At 38.9% G+C, this 24275-nt stretch overlaps 1 protein-coding gene across 1 annotated transcript in view; it reads right to left on the minus strand.

Moving 5' to 3' along the window:
• Positions 1-13052: 13052 nt before the first annotated feature.
• LOC117263679 (uncharacterized) overlaps positions 13053-24275 on the minus strand; it is a 31601-nt gene continuing 20378 nt past the window's right edge. The window contains exons 3-4 of the mRNA XM_078175993.1: positions 19852-20055; positions 13053-14913 (exon numbers count right to left, since the gene is read on the minus strand). Coding sequence (XP_078032119.1) covers positions 13562-14913; positions 19852-20055 — 1556 coding nt within the window. The 3' untranslated portion in view covers positions 13053-13561. The remainder of the gene's footprint in view (positions 14914-19851; positions 20056-24275) is intronic.

The following is a 24275-nucleotide window of genomic DNA, read 5'->3' on the forward strand; positions in this document are numbered from 1 at the left end:
TCGGGGTCGGCTGCAGACTGACTCTGCAGAGATGGCTGCCATCTTGTTTTTTCATGGCTCAGTGTATTGTGCTCTTACTGCCACTAGATGGCACAAACAGTGTCCACGAACGAGGACAACAGGTCTGAGTTACACAGAATGAAGTATAAGGTGCAGGAAACCCAAAATGTGACGTCCTCATGTGAGGACACCGGGTCTCAGGAAGGTAGCAAAGTGTTTTCAGGTAGCTGTTTGCGTCTGATGAATGTACATCATTGTGCTTTAAGCTTCATCACTGGCAGTGGAAACCGTGTTCATCACTGTAAACTGTAAACTGCTGCTAAACGTTCTCTGTCTGTCCGCAGACTTTTTAATTGGTTGGTTTTTATATACATAAATCTGAACTTGAGTCGGTTCCTTCTTCTCTGTGTACACCCATGTGTAAAAGCCAAAATCAATATGGCCTGCGCTCTCTCAATATTTTCTCGATGTTGGTCTCTGAGGGTTGGACACAACTTAGGGAAAATATTCGCGGAATAATCTACAGAAGGACCTGAAACTGTCTGAGCTGATTTCTGCAGAGGAAATAAAGTCAATTTTAAAGGACCGAATGTGATCGCTCCTCAAATTGTACATGTGTACGTACTGTCAAACTTCAAACACTAGTACGGGCTATTATTTGCTTAAATCACTGAAATCAACAGTGACAAATTTGTCTGTGTCTGATGCTGGAAGTCACCAACCACGTGCTGGTTCTCAACAACTTCGGAGTGAGACCGGGTTGGTCCAGCAAACCCTGGACCTTCACCCAGGAGGCTGCTCTTTTCTTAATGTATGAATGCAGAGCCAAAACATGATGTTTGCTTAACCTAACCACGTGTGTTTGTTGCACAAGGAAATAAAAGCATAAACAAGGTGTTTTACCGACACTGTAAATTTGTTTTAAAAAGTCACAATGCATGTAACGGGCATCTCTCTGAGGTGTCTCACCATCCATCTTCCCCTCCACCTCCTGTTGACAAAGTCAGCTCAGATACTATGTCACTTTAGAAACGTTATTATGATACGTTGGTATCAGTGGTTTCTCAAAAATCTACAATGCCAACATTTTCTTCTGGTGAAACTTCATCAATCAAGTGAAAATGACACTCATTTTGTCATTGACTTCTATACAATCAGATTGGAGTCGCCCCCTGCTGGCCATTAGAAAGGGTGCACTTTAAGTTTAAGGCACTTCAGCGATGGCTTCACTCTTCAGACCCAGAGGCTACGTCCATTATTTTATACAATCTATGTGCAGGCCGACAGGAAGATCTTCTTCCTGTGTTTACCTTCTGACTCTTGACCCCCTCCCAACCATCTGACCAATGAGAGATGGTCTCACCTGAGTGACCAAACCAGAACAGAGCAACTACAGATTTCTTAACATGGTGATTGTGCCACCAAATGTGGGTCCTTTTCAACAAATCAGTGTTGCATTTCCTGTTGTTACTATGCCAACACACCTGGGTGTTTTTTAGCAAATGGTTGCTTCTTCCACAGCGGTGATTTGGCCACATGGGTATTTTTTTTAGGAAGTCATCACTACATATTACAAGTTGTTGCAACTTGTTGCTGTGTTTCAAGTGTTTCAAACGAGAACAGACAAACTACAGGTGTAAAACTTTCTTCTCCTGTCTCACCCTCGGGAAACACTGAATTTTTAACCCTGCTGGATTTCAAAATATAAGATATTAAATCGTCTGACTGCAGTTTGACAAACTCATCTTGATCCTCAAACAGCTGCAGAGCATCAGACTTTTTTTCAACTTCCTGTCTGCTCAAGTCCCGACAACAACACACATTGTCTCCATCAGACTCCTCACAGCTGCATCACAACACAAATAAACCAGCAGCTTCAGCAGTTTGAATTTAAAACGTGCGGTCTGCTCCTTTAAAGCATTAAAGCCTCTTTTGTTTGTCGTGTCACAGCTGGACAGAAAAGAATAGACTCAGTTCAGGAGTCTGTTTTCTATTTCCAGTGTCAGGGAAACACACTTTGCAGTGACATCATCAGAGACCACCAAATATGGATGTTTAAAGTGACGGGTCCCAGGGGAAACGTACGAGTTTTAATGAGTCAGCTTCCATCAGTGTGTGGGAAACAATAAGAGCAACAACAGTCACTGTTACTGTGAACAAGGGGCTACTGGGAAGTGTGGGAGGAATGGGAATGAAGCCATGATGGGAAAATAATCTAAACTACATGGAAAATCAAATCATAGAAACAATATGGAAAGAATTGATGAATGAAATGTTTAACTAATAAATATGACACATGCACAGTTGTCTATCGTGTCGGGGACAGCCATGTCCCTCTGAAGACATTTTTATCACCACAAAGTTTCTTTCTTACTCCTCTCCCAGTGGGTGTTTTAGCAGTTGGTCACTGCATTTCCAGCAGCAACTGCGCCACCAAAACATGGGTGTTTTTAGTGACTCATCACAACATTTCAGTCAGCAGTTATGCTACAGAATGTGAGTGGGTTTTAGTGATGGCTCTCTAAAAACAGCCCGGTTCGATGGCACTATTGCCACTTGAAATGCAGCAAAAAGTTGCTAAAAACACCCATATTTGGGAGCTCAGTCACCACTGGAAATGCAGCAATGGCTCGCTAATAAACACCAATGTTTTGTGGCACTATTATCACTTGAAACACAGCAACAAGTTGCAAAAAACACCGTTTTTTGGTGGCAATAATCACCACTGGAAATGTAGCAATGACTTGCTAAAAAACACCCACATTTGATGGCACAGTTTCCACTTGAAATGCAGCAACACCTTACTACAGAACAGAATCACCACTACTACAAGTGCAGTCATGGCTCCCTTAAAATACCCAAATTCGGCGGCTAAATAGCCACTAGAAATGCAGTGATGACTCTCATGTATGTGTTTTTAGCGTCTTATTCCTTTTGTACAGCACTTGGTCAACACGAGTTGTTTTTAAATGTGCTTTATAAATAAATCTGAGTTGAGTTGAGTAGAAAAGTACCCGAGTTTGGTGTCTCAATTACCGCTGGAACTGCAGTGATGAACCGCTAAAAAATGGCTGCCTCTACAGTGGTTAATTGAGCCAATGAACATGGATGTTTTTAGCAAGTTGTTGTATTTCCAGTGGTGACTGAGCTACTATATGTGGGTGTTTTGGTGAGTCATTGCTGCATTTCCAGGCCGTTTACGCACTTACCGTGGGTGTTTTTAGTGAGTTGTTGCAACGTTTCCCCAACCCAAGTCTCTATGGACTGAGCTACTGCTGCCCCCTAGCAAGTCACTGCTGCGCTTCCAGTGGTCACGGAACACGGGTGTTTGCAGGAGGAATTTGCTGTGTTTCACGCAACAATTATGGCACCAAACATGGGGGTTTTTAGCAACTTGTTATGTTTCAAATGGAAACTGAGCCACCAAACATGGGTGTTTTTTTGCCAGGTGAGTTGTTTTGCTTTGTGTGTTGCATTGCCAGTTGTTTGAGCTACTGAATTCTGATGTTTTTTAGCAACTTGTTGCTGCCTTTCCAGTGGTGCTTTTGCCACCAAATGTGGGTGTCTTGTAAGTTGTTGCAGCATTTCAGGCTACTGTGCCACCGTACATGGGTGGGAAATTTTGCTGATGTAAACAAGTAGAACAGAAACACAAACACACATTCCCCACTTCCTCTTAAGTAAAGGATCTGAGCACCTCCTCCTTCCTCCAGCTGAAGTATTCACGTTCTCCGCAACAAGAGTTATTAGCAACTATTAGCATTCCACTAACTAGCATTATTTAGCTGCATTAATTCTGCAGAAATAAAAATGTCCACAGTCAAACGTCTCCTGAACTCCAGTCAGATATTTTCTCTCTGAGAGCTGCGTCCTGCTGCTGCTGCCAGAAAGTCCAAACCTTTAATCTAAAAATCACTGCTGACTCAGGGAGATAAAACCCCCAAATCTGTGATAATTACAGTCCTGGTTCAGCATAATCATCCGAAACACCCACTCAGCTTCCTGCAGAGCTGATCTGGGATCTGTTTTTAATCCACATGTTCAGAAAACATCAGGTGAACATTCAGCGGTCGGTCAGTTGCTGTTTAATCTGAACGAACCTCCGAAAAATAAAAAGTGGTTTTAATCTGATGTAATCCAGCTCTGACCACAAATTACAGCCTGGATGGACCCACGCTGATGTCCTCACGTCTTCTTGTCCTCATGTCCGTCTCATCTGGTCTCACATGTTTCTCATGAGCATAAAGTTCTAGTGTATCCTGTGAAGAAAGGACCTAGAAACTGTTAGCCTAGCTTAGCACAAAGTCTAGAAGCAAGGGGAAATGATTAGCCAAGTGTATCACAAAGACTGTAAGCAGGGGAAAACTGTTAGCTTAGCTTAGCGCGAAGACTGGGGGCAAGGGGAAATGATTAGCCTGGGTTAGCACAAAGACTGGAACCAGGGGAAAAATTTTAAATTACCTTAGCAAAAAGACTGTAAGCAGGGGAAACTTTTACCCTAGCTTAGCAAAATGGCTGGATGCAAAAGGAAACTGTTAGCCTAGCTTAGCATAAAGTGTGGAATCAAAAGGAGACTGTTAGTCTAGCTTAGGACAAAGACTGGGAGCAATGGGAAACTGTTAGCCTAGCTTAGCACAAAGACTTGAAGCAAAGGGAAACTGTTCCAGCTCACCCTTAGCTATGAAATCTGGAGGCAAGGGGGGACCGTTAGCCTAGCTTAGCACAAAGACTGGAAGCAAGGGGAAGCTGTTAGCTTAGCACAAAGATTTGAACCAGGGGGATATATTAGCTTAGCTTAGCTTAGCTCAAAGACCTTTACCAGGGGGAAACTGTTAGCCTAGCTTAGCACAAAGGCTGGAAGCAAGGGGGGACCGTTAGCCTAGCTTAGCACAAAGACTGGAAGCAGGGAGAAACTGTTAGCCTAGCTTTGCACAAAGGCTGGAAGCAAGGGGAAGCTGTTAGCTTAGCACAAAGATTTGAACCAGGGGGATATATTAGCTTAGCTTAGCTTAGCTTAGCTTAGCTCAAAGACCTTTACCAGGGGGAAACTGTTAGCCTAGCTTTGCACAAAGGCTGGAAGCAAGGGGAAGCTGTTAGCTTAGAACAAAGATTTGAACCAGGGGGATATATTAGCTTAGCTTAGCTTAGCTTAGCTTAGCTCAAAGACCTTTACCAGGGGGGAACTGTTAGCCTAGCTTAGCACAAAGGCTGGAAGCAAGGGGAATCTGTTAGCCTAGCTCAGCACAAAGACCAAAACTAGGGGGAGACATTAGCTTAGTTAGCACAAGGACTGAAAGCCGTGGGGAAACATAGCCTAGCTAAGAACATGACTGGAAACAGTTAGAAACTGTAAGCCTAGCTTAGCACAAAGTCCAGAAGCAAGTGGAAACTGTTAGCCTAGCTTAGCATGATGACTGGAAGCAGGGAGAAACTGTTAGCCTAGCTTAGCATGAAGACTGGAAGCAGGGAGAAACTGTTAGCCTAGCTTAGCACAAAGGTTGGAAGCAAGGGGAATCTGTTAGCCTAGCTTAGCATACACATTCAGTATTAAACAAAGCCACCGCCCACACTCAGGATCACTGTCAGAGACACACAAAGGAAGTAAGTGAACGACTAATGAGGCTCCTTCAGACACTAAAGGTTCATTTGTTGAAATGCATTGTGGGAAAACGCCCGAGAGAAGAATCCAAATTTAATCAGATAAATGATGAAGATTACAGACGATCATCAGAGTTTAAACTCCTGCAGGTTCAGACGTGAAGACACCAAACCGACTCATCTCTCACACACACAAACACTCCACAGGAATGTGTGTGTGTGTGTACGTCCTGTTAAAACCACCAAAAACCATCTGGAGGCTAATGGAGCACTTCCTGTCGACACAATACAACAGAAGAATAAGAGACAAAGAGGCTGCTGTTTAAACTGTTTAAAGACAGAAACTATGATTATTGTTGTTAATATCAATATTAATTAGTAATTAGTAATTTTACCATGCTAATGTCGCCCTGATCTTTTGACAGAATTTTTTTGTTTCTCTTTAAATTTGTGGTTTTTAACCCTTTGAATTCTGCCATAGCAACAGACCGCCAGTGCCTCTGTTGGTATTTTTGCTTATTGTGATGTCATTTCCTGGAGGTTTTTCAAATGTTTCATAAAATAACTGAAACGTTATGTGAGTCAAAAAAACATAATAATTGATAACGGTATAAAAACTATTTCATACATTCAAAAAACAGTTTTTTTAACGATTTTGAAAAAATAAAAACAAAACAACATATTAATCCAAAAAAATTCTAAATGTAGAAACACGATACAAATATTTCTGAACACTCTGTAAGTTATTTGAGCTATGTGTAGTTTTTAGTTTTTGAGATGGGCTCATTTTTATGAGCAGAGTATAACGGTGGAAAACAATAAACAAGTCCTAGGACTTTAACATTACTAGTAGAATAAAATATACTTTTACTGTTAGTTGTGCTCCACTGTCTCTCAGATTAACTCATATCACAGCAGTGCCTGGACAGCGTGACGTGTGTGGTTGTGCTGCTGCCGTGGTCCTGCCAGATGCCTCCTGCTGCTGCTGCCATCATTAGTCATTAGTCATACTTCTACTGTTATTATACACATATGACTATTGTCACACATGTATACTGCCAGATATTAATACATACTTTCAACATATTGTACCACAGTAGCCAGAACTATAACTATAATATTATTACTTTCATTAATGTTGTTGTAACCTACTGTCATTACCTGCATCTCTCTCTCTCTCTCTCTCTCTGTCTCATTGTGTCATACAGATTACTGTTAATTTATCATGTTGATCTGTTCTGTACGACATCTATTGCACGTCTGTCCGTCCTGGAAGAGGGATCCCTCCTCAGTTGCTCTTCCTGAGGTTTCTACTGTTTTTTTTCCCCGTTAAAGGGTTTTTTTGGGGAGTTTTTCCTGATCAGCTGTGAGGGTCATAAGGACAGAGGGATGTCGTATGCTGTAAAGCCCTGTGAGGCAAATTGTGATTTGTGATATTGGGCTTTATAAATAAAATTGATTGATTGATTGATTAGCTAGCGCTAGCTAACAAGTTGTGTTGTCTTGTTTTAGACGATGGAGGAAGATGATGTGAGTGGTGCGTTCAGAAACACTCATTGTGAGTGTGGGAGCGCACTCTGACACAAACTGGAGCGTTGATAAATTGGGAGCGCTGTCTGAATGTAGCGTTGGGTTATCCAGAGCAGCGCACTCTCAGAGTGGCAGAGCGCACTCTGGACACTCTGTCTGTGGAGACGGAGCAGCAGAGCGCCGAGCGGAGTGAATGTGTGATTAACTTAACCATTGGTTCATTCATGTAGAAATATAACGCTGCGTTTCTTCCACCAACAGGGCTCTCATTTTAGTGTAGAGCGTCAGACTGAATTTACCAACGCACCATGTCAGGTCACTCACTCTCCGGGACCGCCAGTGTTACTTGAATAAGTGTGCTAAATGTGATGCTGCTTCCTGCTGCTAGTTAGCTTAGCTTAGCATAAAGACTAGAAACAGTGGGAAACAGTTAGCCTGGTTCTTTTCAGAAATGCTAACACTCAGAACAAGAACATGTTGCTTTTAGCTTCAGTTCAGATGAAAATGGACATGCTCACATGGTTCTCATGCACTGTTCGTAAGAAAAGTAATCAACCAAATTTCGGACATTTCCCACGTTATCTTGAGACGGTAGTCCGTGTATAACCCACGTATTTTGGAATGCTGCGATCATGTCACCAATGTGCTGACGAGAGTAAATTAGAGAGCCTGGAAAGAGATTTTGGTGGTCGACAGGTCACGTAACATAGGACATTACTCCAGAGGACCAGTGTTTGAAATAGTCTGAACTTTTTAAAGGTACGTCGTCACCGTGTTTCATTTCCTAAACTTCGCTAACGTATAAATGTATGTAATGTAAGTGTGTAATGTTACTCATTTTTAGGATATCATACAAACCATTGCAGTCTAAAGGCACGAAATTAGATTTGTCCACGTTAAACGTTGTAAACATCACTGTCCTCACACTACACACAGTGTAGATACAGCCAATAGGTGGCACTAGAGTAAGTTTCGCACAACAACAAACGAGGCGATGGCAGAGAAGGTCGTAATATTGTACCTTTAAATGGACGCACTTTGTAGTGACGGTGTTACACACATCCCAACAATTGGACAGTGAATTCTTTTCACTATAACCAATTCATTCCATAACGACATTTTGTAAATTTCTTTGTCATCTCTTATGGTCGTGTCTCGCTTTTTATAGGAGCAGGGTAAAGTCAAAATCTAAACCATTCTCCTTATAACCTAGCTAACTTACAGACACTAATGTACGTCTCGTCCTTCACCTCGGCTTGTTGAATGAACAACCAAACAAACACTCACCAATTTAAAAATTCACCACTAATGTCAGTTAACATGGAGATAGCTAGCTAATTACCAGGTCAGCTCTAAACTTTTTGATGCTAGCTTACCGCTGCTAACAGCATGTTTGTTCATGACCTGCAGCTTGTTTTCTTTTTCTTTCCTTACCCGTGGAGCTCCGCCCACCAGCTGCAGTCAGCTGAGCTTCCATAATAACATTGCCACAACTAACACATGATTAGCTACATGTTAGCAAGACAGCGGGAGAATGTTAACAATGTATGCTTAACGTCTTTTCCACCAAAATGAATGTGATGTCGGCCCTAAAAGAATCATTTGACACTGACATTACACTCCTTTGCTTTTCCTTTGACAGTGTAATTCTCCAAAACAGGAAACACAAACAGTGTATGTGACAGAATGAACAGTTTGAAGTCGTCTCCGACCTCCGAGTGACGTGTCAGACCTCACTGTTGTATCAGAGCAGCTCTGATGTGACAGAAATAAATCTGAAGTCAAAGATCATAAAGTCAGTTTCTCTGCATTCATGTGATTCCCAATCGAGACGCTGTGTAAGTACATATATATATATATTTATATATATATATAGCCTTCTGACAATGTTCACATGAGAGTCTCACTTACAGCCAACACACACATTAACACAAACACACTCACACACACACACACACACTGTGACCTCTGCAGACTCTCACGCCGTCCTGAGCTGCGTTCAGGAACACAAATGTCCCTACTGTCACAGCTAAATATAGAAACCATGAGAACACCACGACTTCCCCAGCGTGCCCTGGAGCAAGGCAGCGACCCCTCGAGGACGGCAGCGATCAGCTGGGAGATGCATGATGGGAAGGACTGTGGGACAGTTTGACCTCTGCTGTTTTAAATTTAGATTCACAGATCAAACCTGAGGATCCCACCACAGTCAGCTCCAACACTCAGAACGCAGCACTCACATCATCTTCCTCCATCGTCTCAAACAAGACAACAGAACTTGCTAGCTAGCGCTAGCTAATGTCTGTGGAGAACTGTTTTGCCTCCAGCTAAGCCCCGCCCACCAAAAAAGTCATACTGTTTACTGACAGTAAAAGGGTCTATTTGATGTTTTTTGATCATATTCAAACTCTGTTCAAACATAATTTCAACTTGCTGTCAAAGATGAACAGATAGAAAATGACAAAACATACGTGATGGTAAACGAAACGTTGTCACACATCAACACGCTTAAGAGCTACGTCAGGAACATTTCCCAAAGTTTTTGGATGTTTTTTTTTTTTTTTGAACGTTCTCTACAACTTTTCTAAGACCTTTAATAATTTTTACTCTTTTTCAAAGTAAATTTAAGTTTCGTGACTTTTCTGAGACTTTCATTATTTTCAATAATTTTCCAAAACTTTGAATGACTTGAATGACATTAATTTTTAAATGATTTTTACTAATTCTGTGAGCTTTCCAGGCCTGTTGTAAAATTCCATGACTTTTCCAGGTTTTCCATGACTGTGGGAACCCTGACACCACATTGCACTGATCCAGGCTTCTTTACACCAGCTACCTGTTGCGTTTAGAGTAGATTTCGAGGTGTCTGACTCCTGGGCCCCTCAGTGAAGTGCTTTTCGGAGATTTACTTATGTTTTATTACATTTTGATTCATCTAACTCTGTTTTTACTGTGGACCTGCTGTTTGGATCTTAGCTCATTTCATTCTGTTTTTAAACATGTTATTAGACGTGAAGAGGCTGACGCTCTCCTCTTGATAAAAGGACTCGCTGTGTTTGACTGACCTGATTGATGTAGGTTTTCCTCTCACAAACACTCGAGAGCCTCGAGGCCTCTTCAGGTCGACGAGAGGACGAAGGAGAAATGTCCTCTGCTGAAAAACACAACTTTAATTAAACTTTTCTCAGAGTCTTGTTTGTGTCACGTCAACCAATCAGACAAGAGTTCACTGAAACAGAGAAACAGAGGACGAATATTAAATCCAAACATAAGTATCACTCTTTCCTTCCCTCGCTTCCCTCTCATTATTTTGTCATCCTCCCTCCCCTCCTCCTTGCTGTACAAACACCAGCCGCCGCCGCCTCCTCCTCCTCCTCCTCCTCCTCCTCCTCACTGTGATTAGATTTTATTTATGACCTCATGATTCAACATCGTGCTGAAGTTTGAAAACTTTTCCTGGTTCCCAACAGAGCAACTCCTCTCAGCGATAAATCAAACTAATGATCAGTAAATCAAACTAATAACCGTCCACAAACTGAATCACAAAGACTTGAACCTGGAGGAGTGTGTGAGAGTTTCAGGGTTCCCAAACCTGAAGAGACAAAGACAGACAAAGTCTTCTGTCCGCACTCTGCGTTCATTTTGATTGAACCAGGTGTGAAAGCACCCTGAGAGAATTTCTTCAAGGACCAAGAAAAACATTTCCACAACCATTCAGACAGTCAACACATTATCTTCTATTTACAAACACTTCTGTCTGTCGAGTAACAGAACTGATGCTGTACCATTAGTTTACTCTGACTGAGATCCTGTTAAAATAAAACCACCATCTTATAATCATCATGTGGCATGAGCCTGGAGTTTACACTGTAGCTCAGTTTTAATAAGAACTCAAAATCAAAATGAGTTACAAATTTCAGAACAGGTTCCAGTGGCTGTGATAAACGGGCTAATTTTGGCAATTTTTAGTCACATTTAAAAAAAATTAAAAAAAAAAGCGAATTTTTTTTTTTTTTAGAAAATTGCAAAAAAACCCCCAAACAAACAAAAAAAACATCTGCATTTTTAAGAGAACAAAAAAAAAATCAACCAAAATTTTTTGGATAATAAACACCACATTTTTAAAGAAAAAACTTTAAAGAAAAAAAGTCACCAAAATATCAAAATATTTTAAACAACACAAAATTTAAAAAAGAATTAACAAAACAATATATAATGCTGCAAATTAAATAAATTATTTAAGAAAACATTTTTAAAGAAAAGTCGCCAAAATATATACACAGAGAAATCAACAGCAACATTTATTAAACAAGAAAAACATTGAACATTTTTTAAAAGAAAAACTTAAGCAAAAATATTTTTAAAAAGTCACAAACCTATTAGACAAACAAATAAATAGAATTAAAGAAACACACAAAATTGGCGAGAGAAACTCAGAAAAACATTTCAAAGAAAAAAAAAAAAAGCCAAAATTATTCTAAGAAAACATGCCCCCCAAACCTGTCGGTGGGTTTGGCGAATTTTTTTCTAAAAACAGTTTGCTGATTTTATTATAAATAAAACAAAGAAGACATGAAAACATTTCAAGTTGTATATCCCTCCCCTTAAGCCAAACTAAGAAACATAAGTCCATCCACACAGCTTAAACACGCCTCCCCCTTTTCCCACCACTCAGGGAATTTACTAGTCAGATGTCACGGAGATGTTGTTAAAGGATGTGTTCAAATGTCCTTCATGTTGTGGCACACTATGGTGTGATCAGAGAAAAACAGAGACATATATGGAGTGAATGAAGCAGCTCTTTATTAAGTCATTTAAGTTTGGGAAACACTCACACTGCTTTTTTTGATTCAACCAACTCGTCTCCTGTACAAAAAAAAAACATAAATGCTGTTTAATAAATCAGGAAACACTGAAAATATTTTATGCTTCTACGAAGATCACAACAGAAATAATAAACTGAAAAGACGATTTGACAAAAACAAACTGTCACTAAATTTGGAAACTGAAATATTGCTATGCAAGTGCAACTTCCAATGATGTCAATATGGATAAATGTGTGAAAATAAATTTCTGGGAGTGATAATGAATCACGAAATCAGCTGAAAACCTCAAATAAGTCATATTTAATCAAGACACATACTGGACCATAAATCACTATATCTCTTAATTACTGTGTGGAGGTCTGAGGGTAACACCTACAATAGCAATTTATATACATATTACAAAATATATACATTACAAAAAAAGCCATTAGGATCATACATAATGTCAGACATTAGGAGCATCGCAGTTAGGGGAAAATCAAGACACAAACTGGACCACAAATCACTACATGTCATTTACTGTCGCTCATCTTACCAGATCTTATAATGTTAGACATAGGGAGCACACGAGCACACTGTTTCAAAGTCATATCATTAAAATTCTGGGATTGGTTTGATTTAAAACAGTACAAATAATGTTTAAAGCAAGAAATTATCAATCTATTCCTCAGTCCAAGTGGACATTTGTGTCTAATTGAAGAAATTCCCTCAAAGGTGTTCTTCTTGTAACATCAGGTTACGAACGAAACAAAATATGGACTTTAATGAATACACTAGAAAAATATGAAAATAACCACTATGCGTCTCATGCGCGAAAATTCATATGGTGTTACTCCCGCAAGTTTGAATACTAGAATATTTTATGTTGACTTGGTTGATATGCGTGATTAACTCCCATCACACGAGCATGAAAGTGAGTGCCAAAAAGATACAAAAAGGTGTCATACGTTCCTGGAGGATCCAATGCTGTTTGACTATCACAATATGAATCTGTTGCTGAAGTTTAGATTTTTCAATTTTTGCAAATAAGCATTTGACGTGAAATTGCACTATTCATGTCATTTTTTTCAGACATTTTATTATAATTTTTTTCAGACATTTTTTTCATATGTTATTGGACAATTTAATATTATCTTTTAGACATTTTATCTTTTTTTTACTTTTGAAAACTGTGTTTGGTTATTCTATTAACATTTTTCTGAAATTTTAATAATGTGTTCTGAATATTTTATCAACAGCTTTTTTTTTTTAAATTTACTTTGTTTTTGGAAATGTTTTTTAAAACACTTTATGGGACAATTTAATATAATATTATTTTCATCAACATTTCTTGGACTTTGTTCTTTGGACAATTTACCAACTTTTTAAAAATTTAAACATGATTTTTCAGACATTTATTGATATTTTCTTGGAAAAATAATTTGTGTATTTTGTGTCATTCCGGTTGTGTCCATTGGAAATGTGTGTCCAATTGTGCATTTACATTTACTTCATCTGCATAAATTGCTCCTATCATTCACCTTTTTCTCTTTTTACCTTCATGCACAGAGTGAACCAACACCCAACACTGAATGCTGCTTGTTCACAGCAGAAGAAAAACAACTTTCTTACTCTGATGATCTCATTTCAAACATGTCCAGAGCGGTTTCAACTGTCTGTGGCTCCAGAGTTTCATCCGAACCCGCAGTTTTGCTGCTGCTGCTTTTCAAAGCACACTCATGACTTTCAACATCGTCATTTAAAGTATCTCCACACATGGAGCAGCCGACAGGTTTCTCCCCCTTATGCGTTTTCATGTGTTTCCTCAAATTCCCACTTCCAGTGAATTCCTTCCCGCACATTGAGCAGTTGAACGGTTTCTCTCCAGTGTGAATCCTCATGTGCAGCTGTAAGTTACCACTCTGTGAAAAAGACTTCTCACAGACAGAGCAGCTGAATGGTTTCTCCCCCGTGTGAATCCTCATGTGTTTCCCCAGATTTCTACTATCAATGAACTCTTTCCCACACACTGAGCAGCCAAATGGCTTCTCTCCCGTGTGGACTCTCATGTGATTGCTCAGATTCCCGCTTCCGATAAATCCTTTCCCGCAAATGGAGCAGCTGAAGGGTTTCTCTCCTGTGTGGACTCTCATGTGCAGCTGTAAATTCCCACTTTGGGCAAAAGATTTCTCGCAGAGGGAGCAGCTGAACGGTTTCTCTCCTGTGTGTGTTCTGATGTGTTTCCTCAGATTCGCGCTTCCGGTGAATTCTTTGCCACACACAGAGCAGCCAAACGGTTTCTCTCCCGTGTGGATTCTCATGTGTTCGTGTAAATTTCCACTCTGGGTGAAATCTTTCTTACAGACGGAGCAGCTGTACGGTTTCTCTCCTGTGTGGCTGCGCATGTGATAAACTAAGTAGTCCTTGCGGGGGAATGTTTTGTCACAAACTGAGCAGTTGAAAGTTTCTCCTGTGTGAATGCTCATATGTTTCCTCAGACTCGCTTTTTTACCAAATCTTTTCCCGCAGTCAGAGCAGCTGAATGGTTTTTCACCAGTGCTACTTTTCAAATCGTTGACAGAGACATCATCATTTTGAGGTTCTCTGGTCTCCTTCCAGTCATCAATACTGACTTCAATCTCAGCGACTAAAGAATCATCCGACTTTTTGTCCTCAGTATCTGGTTCTAAATCTGGATCAGAGTCTCCGGGCACTGGTCCTGGTCCTCCACAGTGGTGTCCCTCAGACTGAGGTTTCTCTTCATCATCTTCACTCTTCACAGGGACAGGAGTGAATGTGAACTTGGTGATATCAGCCTCCTCCAGCCCTTGAAGCTGCTCTCCCTCCTGACTGCTCCACAGTTCCTCCTCTTCCTCTTTAATGTGTGGGGGCTCTGGGTCCTCCTGGTCCACAGTGGAGATCCACTCCTGCTGCTCAGGGGGAACCTCTTCTTTAACCACCAACAGCTGCTGCTGGACCTCTGCACCAAACAGGAAACAGGAAACAAATTGAACTATGATTTCATGAACTTATTTTTTTATTTTATTTTTTGATATTTTATCAACATTTTTTGGACTTAAAAAAAATGTTTTGGACATTTCATGAACAGTTTTTCAAAATTTTTAAAAACAATTTATCTCACAATTTAATATTATCTACTACATTCTACACGTTTTAACATTTTATTGGACACATAAAATGTCATTTGACATTTTATCAGACAATTGTATATGTTTTTTTAGACCTTTTATCAACATATTTTTGGACTGAAATTTCATCATCAATCAATCATTTTTCAGACATTGTATTAATATTTTTCTGACATTTTAATCAACATTTTTTCTGACATTTTTTTTGGATATTATATCAACAATATATATATATTTAAACCAGACTAGTCAGACAAGCACGAACTGATGAAGCCTCTTGGATAAGAGGTGAAACGTCTTGGAAGACAGAACCAAGTCCTGTTGCATTTGATTCAATTGCCTTGAGATAACTATGACCTGGATAAATGAGAATATCCACAGGCATATTTTTTAAACATTTTATCAACATATTTTTGGGCTGAAATTCTGACATTTCATTAACATTTTTTCAGACACTTACATAATGTTTTTCAGACATTTTAAACTTTTTTGGACTTTTTAAAACATTTCAGACACTATTAATATTCGGCAGTGGCTCAGTCCATAGGGACTTGGGTTGGGAACCGGAGGGCAGAGGGGGCTTTCATGCTGTCACACACCTGGGACTCAAAGAACAAAGAACCCCGGGCGGCGGGGGGTGTGACCAGCCTGGCAATCCGATTTGCCAGGCTGGTCACACCTCCGGGATACTACCAGCTAATAAAGACACGTCATGACGCACGTCAGATGACACTTCTGAAGAAGACTGCAGTGACAATCGAAACATGTCAAGGTAAACTACATCTCCTTAAAATCTTTTATTTGTTATCCTACACATTGTATTATTATTTTTCAGCATTTTTATCAACATTTTTTTTTAAGTTTTAAATATTTTTCGGACATTTTATTACCGTTTCTTTGGGCATTGTTATAATATTATTTCTACTTTTAGATATTTTATCAACATGTTTTTGGACGTTTCAATTTTTTTGGACATTTTATATACATTTTTGGGGACATCTTTTTTTTATGATTTTGGCACAGTTTGTCAACATTATTTCAGAATTTTATCAAACAAATTCATATTATTTTTCAAACATTTTACCAATATTTTTTTTTACTTTTTAATTTTTATTTTTTTTAAAGACATTTCATTAACATTTTGTCTTACTTTTTTTAATAATGTTTTTCATAGATGTTATCAACATTTTTTCGGACATTTTGATAATTTTTTAGAGGATCATTAATGTGCACATTCAGCACATCCAATGCATCAAAACATTGTTTTCTAGTTGGAGCCGCGCCTCGTTTTCAAACTGTATGGTTTGACTAAAATGAACAATGACAGCAATAAAGTCCACGATGAGCAGCGCTAAAATCAACCTGCGTAGTTGTCCCTCCATTGTGACATTAGAAAGTGTCACATTTATCTTGCAAGTGTACTCTTCTTCAACGTTTGCTTTACTTCCTGGATTTTTCCCACATGGAAATTCTGACCAATCAAGAGCAGCTTTCTCACACAAGGCATTTGATCTGGTCCTCTTGTAAATGCTGCCGTGAGAACACCAACCAACTCTAGGCAATTATACAACTTTGGAACAACATGAGTCCCTGATTCAGACCAGAGGAGACCACTCTAGGGCTGACAGCAGCCTCGAATGAAGAGTGACCACATCTGTTAACATGCTGATAATTTGTGTTTAAGTTATCAACATTAAAAACAACTTTAACAGATTATCAGCGTGCTCATTGACCTGTTTGCTCATCTAATCATTAAGGGGTTTTTCACTGAATCTCTCCTTCTGCATTCATGACGATATAGACTATATCTAATGGTTTCCGTTGTCCAAAAAAACGTCATTTAAATGTCTGAAAGATGTTGATGAAATGTCTGAGAAATTATATTAAATTGTCCAACAAGATGTTAGAAAACTGTCTGAAAAAATGTCCAATTTTTAAGTAAAAAAAAAAGTTGATAAAATAATACTAAATTGTCCTATAAAATGTTAGAAAGATGTCCAGAAAATGTTAATAAAAAGTCTGAAAAATATTAATACAATCTCCAAAAAAATGTTAATAAAATGTCGGAAAAATAATATTAAATTTTCTGATGAAATGTTAAAACAGTCTGAAAATGTTGATAAAATGACCAAAAAAATATAATTACAATGTCCAAAAAACATCAAATGTCCAAAAACAGGGTTGCCAGATTGTGATAGCTGCAGAGGTATGGTGTTGTCCCAGCGCTATCTGTCGCAAATTCTAGCTTTTGATCGTTGGTGTCAGCTGAAGGCAGAAAAAGGGCTAAAAAGCCATGCAGAGGTTGGCGCTTTCCTTCTGGACAGGTAAGCTAACGTGTGCTAACTAACGTAGCAGAGTCGTAAAAAGATATATCTACTGAATATATCTAATATCTAGTAAAGATGAACTAGTAATGACACTGCACCTAGATGAACTATGTTAAGAAAAAGTAAGGATGATGGTTACTTTCAGATATTTTAGCAAGTTCTCTAGAAACAGCGTTTTTGGGACTGCGATTGTTCCGGTTGTAGAGTTGTCAAATAGTGTCGTAAAAATGTATGTACTGAATATATCTAATATCTAGTACAGCAGAACTATCATGTTATTATTATTATTATTAGTATTATTATTAGTATTATTGTGGTGGGAAATTATAACAGAGGAAGATATTTGCCGTGTTAATATCAAGAACACTTTGGTGTTTTTGTGTGTATACAGGACGTTGTTGAATCAGGGAATCCGTGTGTCAACCACCACAAAGGACCCGGAGACTGTTAAAGTGTGTTACAGGGCGCACAAGAGAGGATTCATGATTCATTATTATTATTATTTTTTAATTACTATAGCACAAAAGACTCTTCACTTGACATCGCTGTCTCCAGAGTCTGTCGTTTACGAACCTGGCAACCTGTAGAATTGAAGAGTGGAGTGAGTGTGAGTGCGACACCTACTGACCAGGAAGTATGAATCCTATATCTACCACCTTTACAGGCAGCTGCAGTGTCTACTAGAATAAAATATATAAATTGCATCCATAAAAAAATATGCAAATAAAGCGTCTTTAAAGTGAACTGAGTACAGCCACCATGAAGATGTTGCGCCAGCATAACAAAACAGCATGTTCACCGCTCTGCCGTTTGACTTAAATGTTTTGCTATGTTTAATTGTGGCTGAACAGAGAAGAAGAAGAAGAGGCAGTGTCGGTAACAGACCCGCTCTGTGTTTATAACCACAGAAGAAGACACTAACCTGCTCTGTGTTTATAACCACAGAAGAAGAAGACACTAACCTGCTGTGTGTTTATAACCACAGAAGAACACACTAACCCGCTCTGTGTTTATAACCACAGAAGAAGACACTAACCTGCTCTGTGTTTATAACCACAGAAGAAGACACTAACCTGCTCTGTGTTTATAACCACAGAAGAACACACTAACCCGCTCTGTGTTTATAACCACAGAAGAAGACACTAACCTGCTCTGTGTTTATAACCACAGAAGAAGACACTAACCTGCTCTGTGTTTATAACCACAGAAGAAGAAGACACTAACCTGCTGTGTGTTTATAACCACAGAAGAAGAAGACACTAACCTGCTGTGTGTTTATAACCACAGAAGAAGAAGACACTAACCTGCTGTGTGTTTATAACCACAGAAGAAGAAGACACTAACCTGCTCTGTGTTTATAACCACAGAAGAAGACACTAACCTGCTCTGTGTTTATAACCACAGAAGAAGAACACACTAACCTGCTCTGTGTTTATAACCACAGAAGAAGACACTAACCTGCTCTGTGTTTATAACCACAGAAGAAGACACTAACCTGCTCTGTGTTTATAACCACAGAAGAAGACACTAACCTGCTGTGTGTTTATAACCACAGAAGAAGACACTAACCTGCTCTGTGTTTATAACCACAGAAGAAGAAGACACTAACCTGCTCTGTGTTTATAACCACAGAAGAAGAACACACTAACCTGCTCTGTGTTTATAACCACAGAAGAAGACACTAACCTGCTGTGTGTTTATAACCACAGAAGAAGACACTAACCTGCTCTGTGTTTATAACCACAGAAGAAGAAGACACTAACCTGCTGTGTGTTTATAACCACAGAAGAAGACACTAACCTGCTCTGTGTTTATAACCACAGAAGAAGACACTAATCTGCTCTGTGTTTATAACCACAGAAGAAGACACTAACCTGCTGTGTGTTTATAACCACAGAAGAAGACACTAACCTGCTCTGTGTTTATAACCACAGAAGAAGACACTAACCTGCTCTGTTTATAATCACAGAAGAAGAAGACACTAACCTGCTCTGTGTTTATAACCACAGAAGAAGACACTAACCTGCTGTGTGTTTATAACCACAGAAGAAGAACACACTAACCTGCTCTGTGTTTAGAACCACAGAAGAAGACACTAACCTGCTCTGTGTTTATAACCACAGAAGAAGACACTAACCTGCTCTGTGTTTATAACCACAGAAGAAGACACTAACCTGCTGTGTGTTTATAACCACAGAAGAAGACACTAACCTGCTGTGTGTTTATAACCACAGAAGAAGACACTAACCTGCTGTGTGTTTATAACCACAGAAGAAGACACTAACCTGCTCTGTGTTTATAACCACAGAAGAAGACACTAACCTGCTCTGTGTTTATAACCACAGAAGAAGAACACACTAACCTGCTCTGTGTTTATAACCACAGAAGAAGAAGACACTAACCTGCTCTGTGTTTATAACCACAGAAGAAGAACACACTAACCTGCTCTGTGTAACCTGAGCTGAGGGTTGTAAACAGCGTCCAGTAGTTTCCGTTGTCGCTCGTTCTCCTCTTTTGAGCGACAAAGTTGCTCCTCGTACTCTGCTATCGTTCTTTCAAACAGCCCAAATATCTCTTCAGCAGCCGCAGTTAGTCGCTGCTTCACCAACGCTCTCAGCATTTGGACTTTACACATCTTCACACTTTAAAAACACAACAAAGACACTCTGCTAACAGACGTTTCTGCTCGACGCCATCTTCTTCAAACACTGTCAAGTTAGCCACAGGAAAGAATAGAGCTTCCGGGGCAGCTCAGCTGCTCTCCTTCAAAATAAAAGTCCAGATTACAGACACAAGGTCCAAATAAGGGACCGATCTGTATTTATCAGAGGAGGGTGGCTGTGGTGTGACCCTCCCTGAGTGACTGGGGGAAATCCATGACCCTCTCTCCACCATAAATGAGTTAGTAGATTTTTATAACTCATTATTTCATCACCCTCAGTTTTTCACTCTTGTCATGCAAACGGTTTATTTTTGGAGATATTTTGATGATTTGATGATATATCACTATCTTAAGCTCAGATTTGGTTGTTTTTTTTTTCCCTTAATGAAGCTTCATCTGCACATTGTATACAAGCACCGTCAAACGTTTGAAAATCCAACAATAATTTCTGTTTTTACAGTTTCTGGCTGGGATAAACAGTATAATAATGATTGTGACAATAACATGCCCTCCAAACCCACATTTTCTTGAAAAATATTTTCTGAAAAAACAAACAAACAAACAAACAAACAAACAAAAAAAAACATCTCTCTATATAAAAAGATCTTTTATTTTTGGCTATGTTAAATGGTGTTATTGTGATGATCTTTCAAGAAAAGATGCCTTCCATATCCATGTTTTTTTTTCTTTTGTTAAATTTAGAATAGAAATTAATAAATAAATACTTTTTTTGTTAATTTACCGTTTCTGGCTATAATAAATGGTGTAATTTTGGAAATTTTTAAAGAAAAAATGCCCTCCACTTGTTTTCTTTAAAAACCTGCTCAGATTTAATTATTATTATTATTTTTTTTTTTTCTGAATGAAGCATCATCCACACATGATGTGTGCAAGGACCATCGGGATTTTGAAATCCAGTGATAATTTCTGTTTTCACAGTTTCTGGCTGTGATAAATAGTGGAATTTTTTCCATTTTTCTGCAAAAATGTTTTCTTAAAAAAAAAAAAAATATATATATATATATATATACATATATATATATATATATCTTTTTCATTTTACAATGTAACTATTGTAAATGATGTAATTTTGGCGAGTTTTAAAGAAAACATGCCTTCCAAACCCACATTTTCTTTAAAAATGTTTTTATTTTTTTTCCATCCCAAAATAAATATTAATTTACAGTTTCTCACTGTGATTAATAGTGCCATTTTAATGCTTTTTAAAGAATCATGCCCTCCAAAATTCATGTAAAAACATTTTCTTTAAAAATCTTTTTTGAATTAATATTTTTGAATTGACAATTCCTGGTTGTGATAAATGGCGTAAATTTGGCACTTTTAAAAAACAACATGCCTTCCAAACCCACAGTTTTTTTGTTCTAAAATGTTCTCTTTAAAAACATTCCAAATTAACAAAGTAATAATAATTTCTTCTCTTTTAATTGGGTGTGATTTTGTTTAAAATCAGACCCGTACAGTCCTCCTGAACGTTGAAATTATCCATAGAGACCAACACAGTTTTTGTATCAGGCTGTAAACATGTTCATTTCTACATTTTAACATAGGGGTCTATGGGGAGTGACTCGCTCCTGGAGCCAGCCTCTAGTGGAGATTAGAGGAAGTATAGTTTTGTGGCACTTTTTCATTCATTCTCACATGCTCATATTAATTTCTCAGGCCTGGAAGTTGCCGCTTGGGTGCAATCTCTTTTCAAGGAGGAGAGAAAAACAGTAACATAATATTTCACCTGTTTATGTTGTAAATACTTCCCAAACAGATCAAAATACAGAATATGTCAAACTTATATATGTCACATATAAAATTAGATCAATCTGTCAAAACACTGATCACCAGATAAACAAATAAAGCAACCAGGGCAAAGAGTACAAAATATTCAACTAGTCCGATCAATACATTTACTAACACTCAAAAGCTGCACTTTCTGTTTGCGTATGATGCACTGATCCACGTACGATGAGCTACAAGTGTTAAAAAAAACATCTGGATTCCTGCATAATGACATATACCATAAAATTCTATGGCTATTATTTCATCACTCAACTCAGCAGGCTTATATTTGAGACAGGTCTTCAATCCATTTTGCAATGTTGAAGAGGTTGTTAAATATTTGAGGTTACTTTTTTCCTGACCTCTGTGAATCTTCATATTGGTCACGTGTGGCTACCGTATACATGCAACAAACAGGAAGTGAAGCTTTTATTGTGAAATTGTCAGTTTTAGAAAATAAACAAGAACGGTGGAGCAACACTAATGATAACTGCTACTATTAAGGAATGGACACAGAATTTGAGGTAGACAACAACCTGTTTTACACATCCGAAGAACTTCCAGACTAGGCCTTTATTTGTCAAAATGTGTAGCCACACCGGGCTAGTAAAAGACACTGGATGTTTAATTGCAGTTTTACTGTATCTATACCTGCAGGAAATAAACTTGGGGCAAAGTATCGTAAAATCCATCATCATCCTCACTGTGACCTCGTCACATGTCCACGTTTGGTCATGGACTTTCCACGTCCACATATGACGTCCAAGGTACCCTGGGTGTGTTGGTTGTTGACGTTCTGGGACGCCGTGTCAACTTCAGCCTGTTACATGCATTGTCTGTTTTCAAAATACACTTCTGTTTTCACAGGAAATGTACACTTTGCATACAGTCTCTTTCAAAGTAAAAGCACGACATCAGTACAACAACAAAAATTGCCTTTTTTTTCCTCCAACAATGAAAACACGTGGTTGGGTTTGGAAAAAAAACAAACAGGTTCGGTGGTTATTGGTTATTGGATTTCAACAACTTTGGAGTGACACCATCCATTCACACACACATTCATACGCTGGTGGCCAAGAAGCTACCACACAAGAAGCTGGGATCGAATCTCTGATCTTCCGATTCATGGACGACCCACTCCATTCTCTGAGCCACAGCCGCCCAGTCCTTTTACTAGCCCGGTGTGGCTACGCACTTTGAAAAATAAAGGCCTGTCTCAACTAGAGGCCTGGTCTGGTTGCCATGCTATCCATTGTTATAGAGGTTGGATTGTTAGCTACCCACTTGAGCTAATGTTAGTTAGCTGTTTGGATTGCACATACAGAAGTAAATGTTTATACTTTGGTCAATATGGAGAGGCTACATCATTAGCTCGGTTAGATTCTGCACAATTCAATTGTTCAGTTCATTTTAAGCCAGGTTTAAACTAAATATATCAGTCTGATTATAGCTCGACACAGCGTCGTAGTGTCGGCTCAGATTGTGAACAAAAACCAGTGTCGTCCACCATAATCCATCATTTTATGTTGTGTAGTGTGTCACAGTACACAACGCCACGCCTGAGACGCCTCACAATGTCCCGACAAAAATTCTAGCATGTTTTTCTTTTTTTTTCGTCCACGACTTCTCCCGTCACAGTCGTCACTTTGACCAATAGGAACACAAAGCGATCTGTTGCCATGGAAACTGTAGGACAACAACAACCCAGCCTTTTAGATATTTCCTGTAGGGATGTTAGCACACAGAGTGAAAAGGAAACAGCAGAGGCACTTTATCAACCCGCTGAGTACTGCCATTAGCATCAAGCTAGCAGAGAATGTTCTTTCTTCATAATGGAGGATATAAAGGAATCAAGCTCACGGATAGTGTCTGGGCCTTTACTCAGCACAGCTGCAGAGGCTACCAGCTGCATCTCAAACACACCACACCATTTATCATTCTGGCTTTAGTTTAATCAAACTCAACAACACTCAACACTTCCTGTTTCTGTTTCAAATTAAAAGCCTCTTATCATTTCAGCTGAGAGAATCCCTTCACTTTCTAAAAAGGCTTTTATTGTGAAACATTTGCAGGAACTTCCTGTGGAGGATTATGCACAGTTTGCATACAGTACTTCAAATGTAGCTCCGCCCATCTGGTGACAGTTTTTACGTCACTACAGTAACAGTTCAGCTGGAACATGAACACACACAGTGACTGAGATAATAGTACTAATAGTAAAAATAGGACAAGAATAACCCGATGACATTATGTAAGTTGTGAAAGACAATGGAGGATGATCGGTCGTGGACCAACATGTAGTCTGTCATGTCTGTCGGCCAAGTGACAGACAGATTTTTTGACTCCACAATCTGTTGGAACAAACAAACATGTCGTTTAGTCTGAACCAAAAGAGGCAATTGTTCCTCAAACT

Source organism: Epinephelus lanceolatus, chromosome 16 (genome assembly GCF_041903045.1).
Source record: "Epinephelus lanceolatus isolate andai-2023 chromosome 16, ASM4190304v1, whole genome shotgun sequence".
NCBI classification, from domain to species: domain Eukaryota; kingdom Metazoa; phylum Chordata; class Actinopteri; order Perciformes; family Serranidae; genus Epinephelus; species Epinephelus lanceolatus.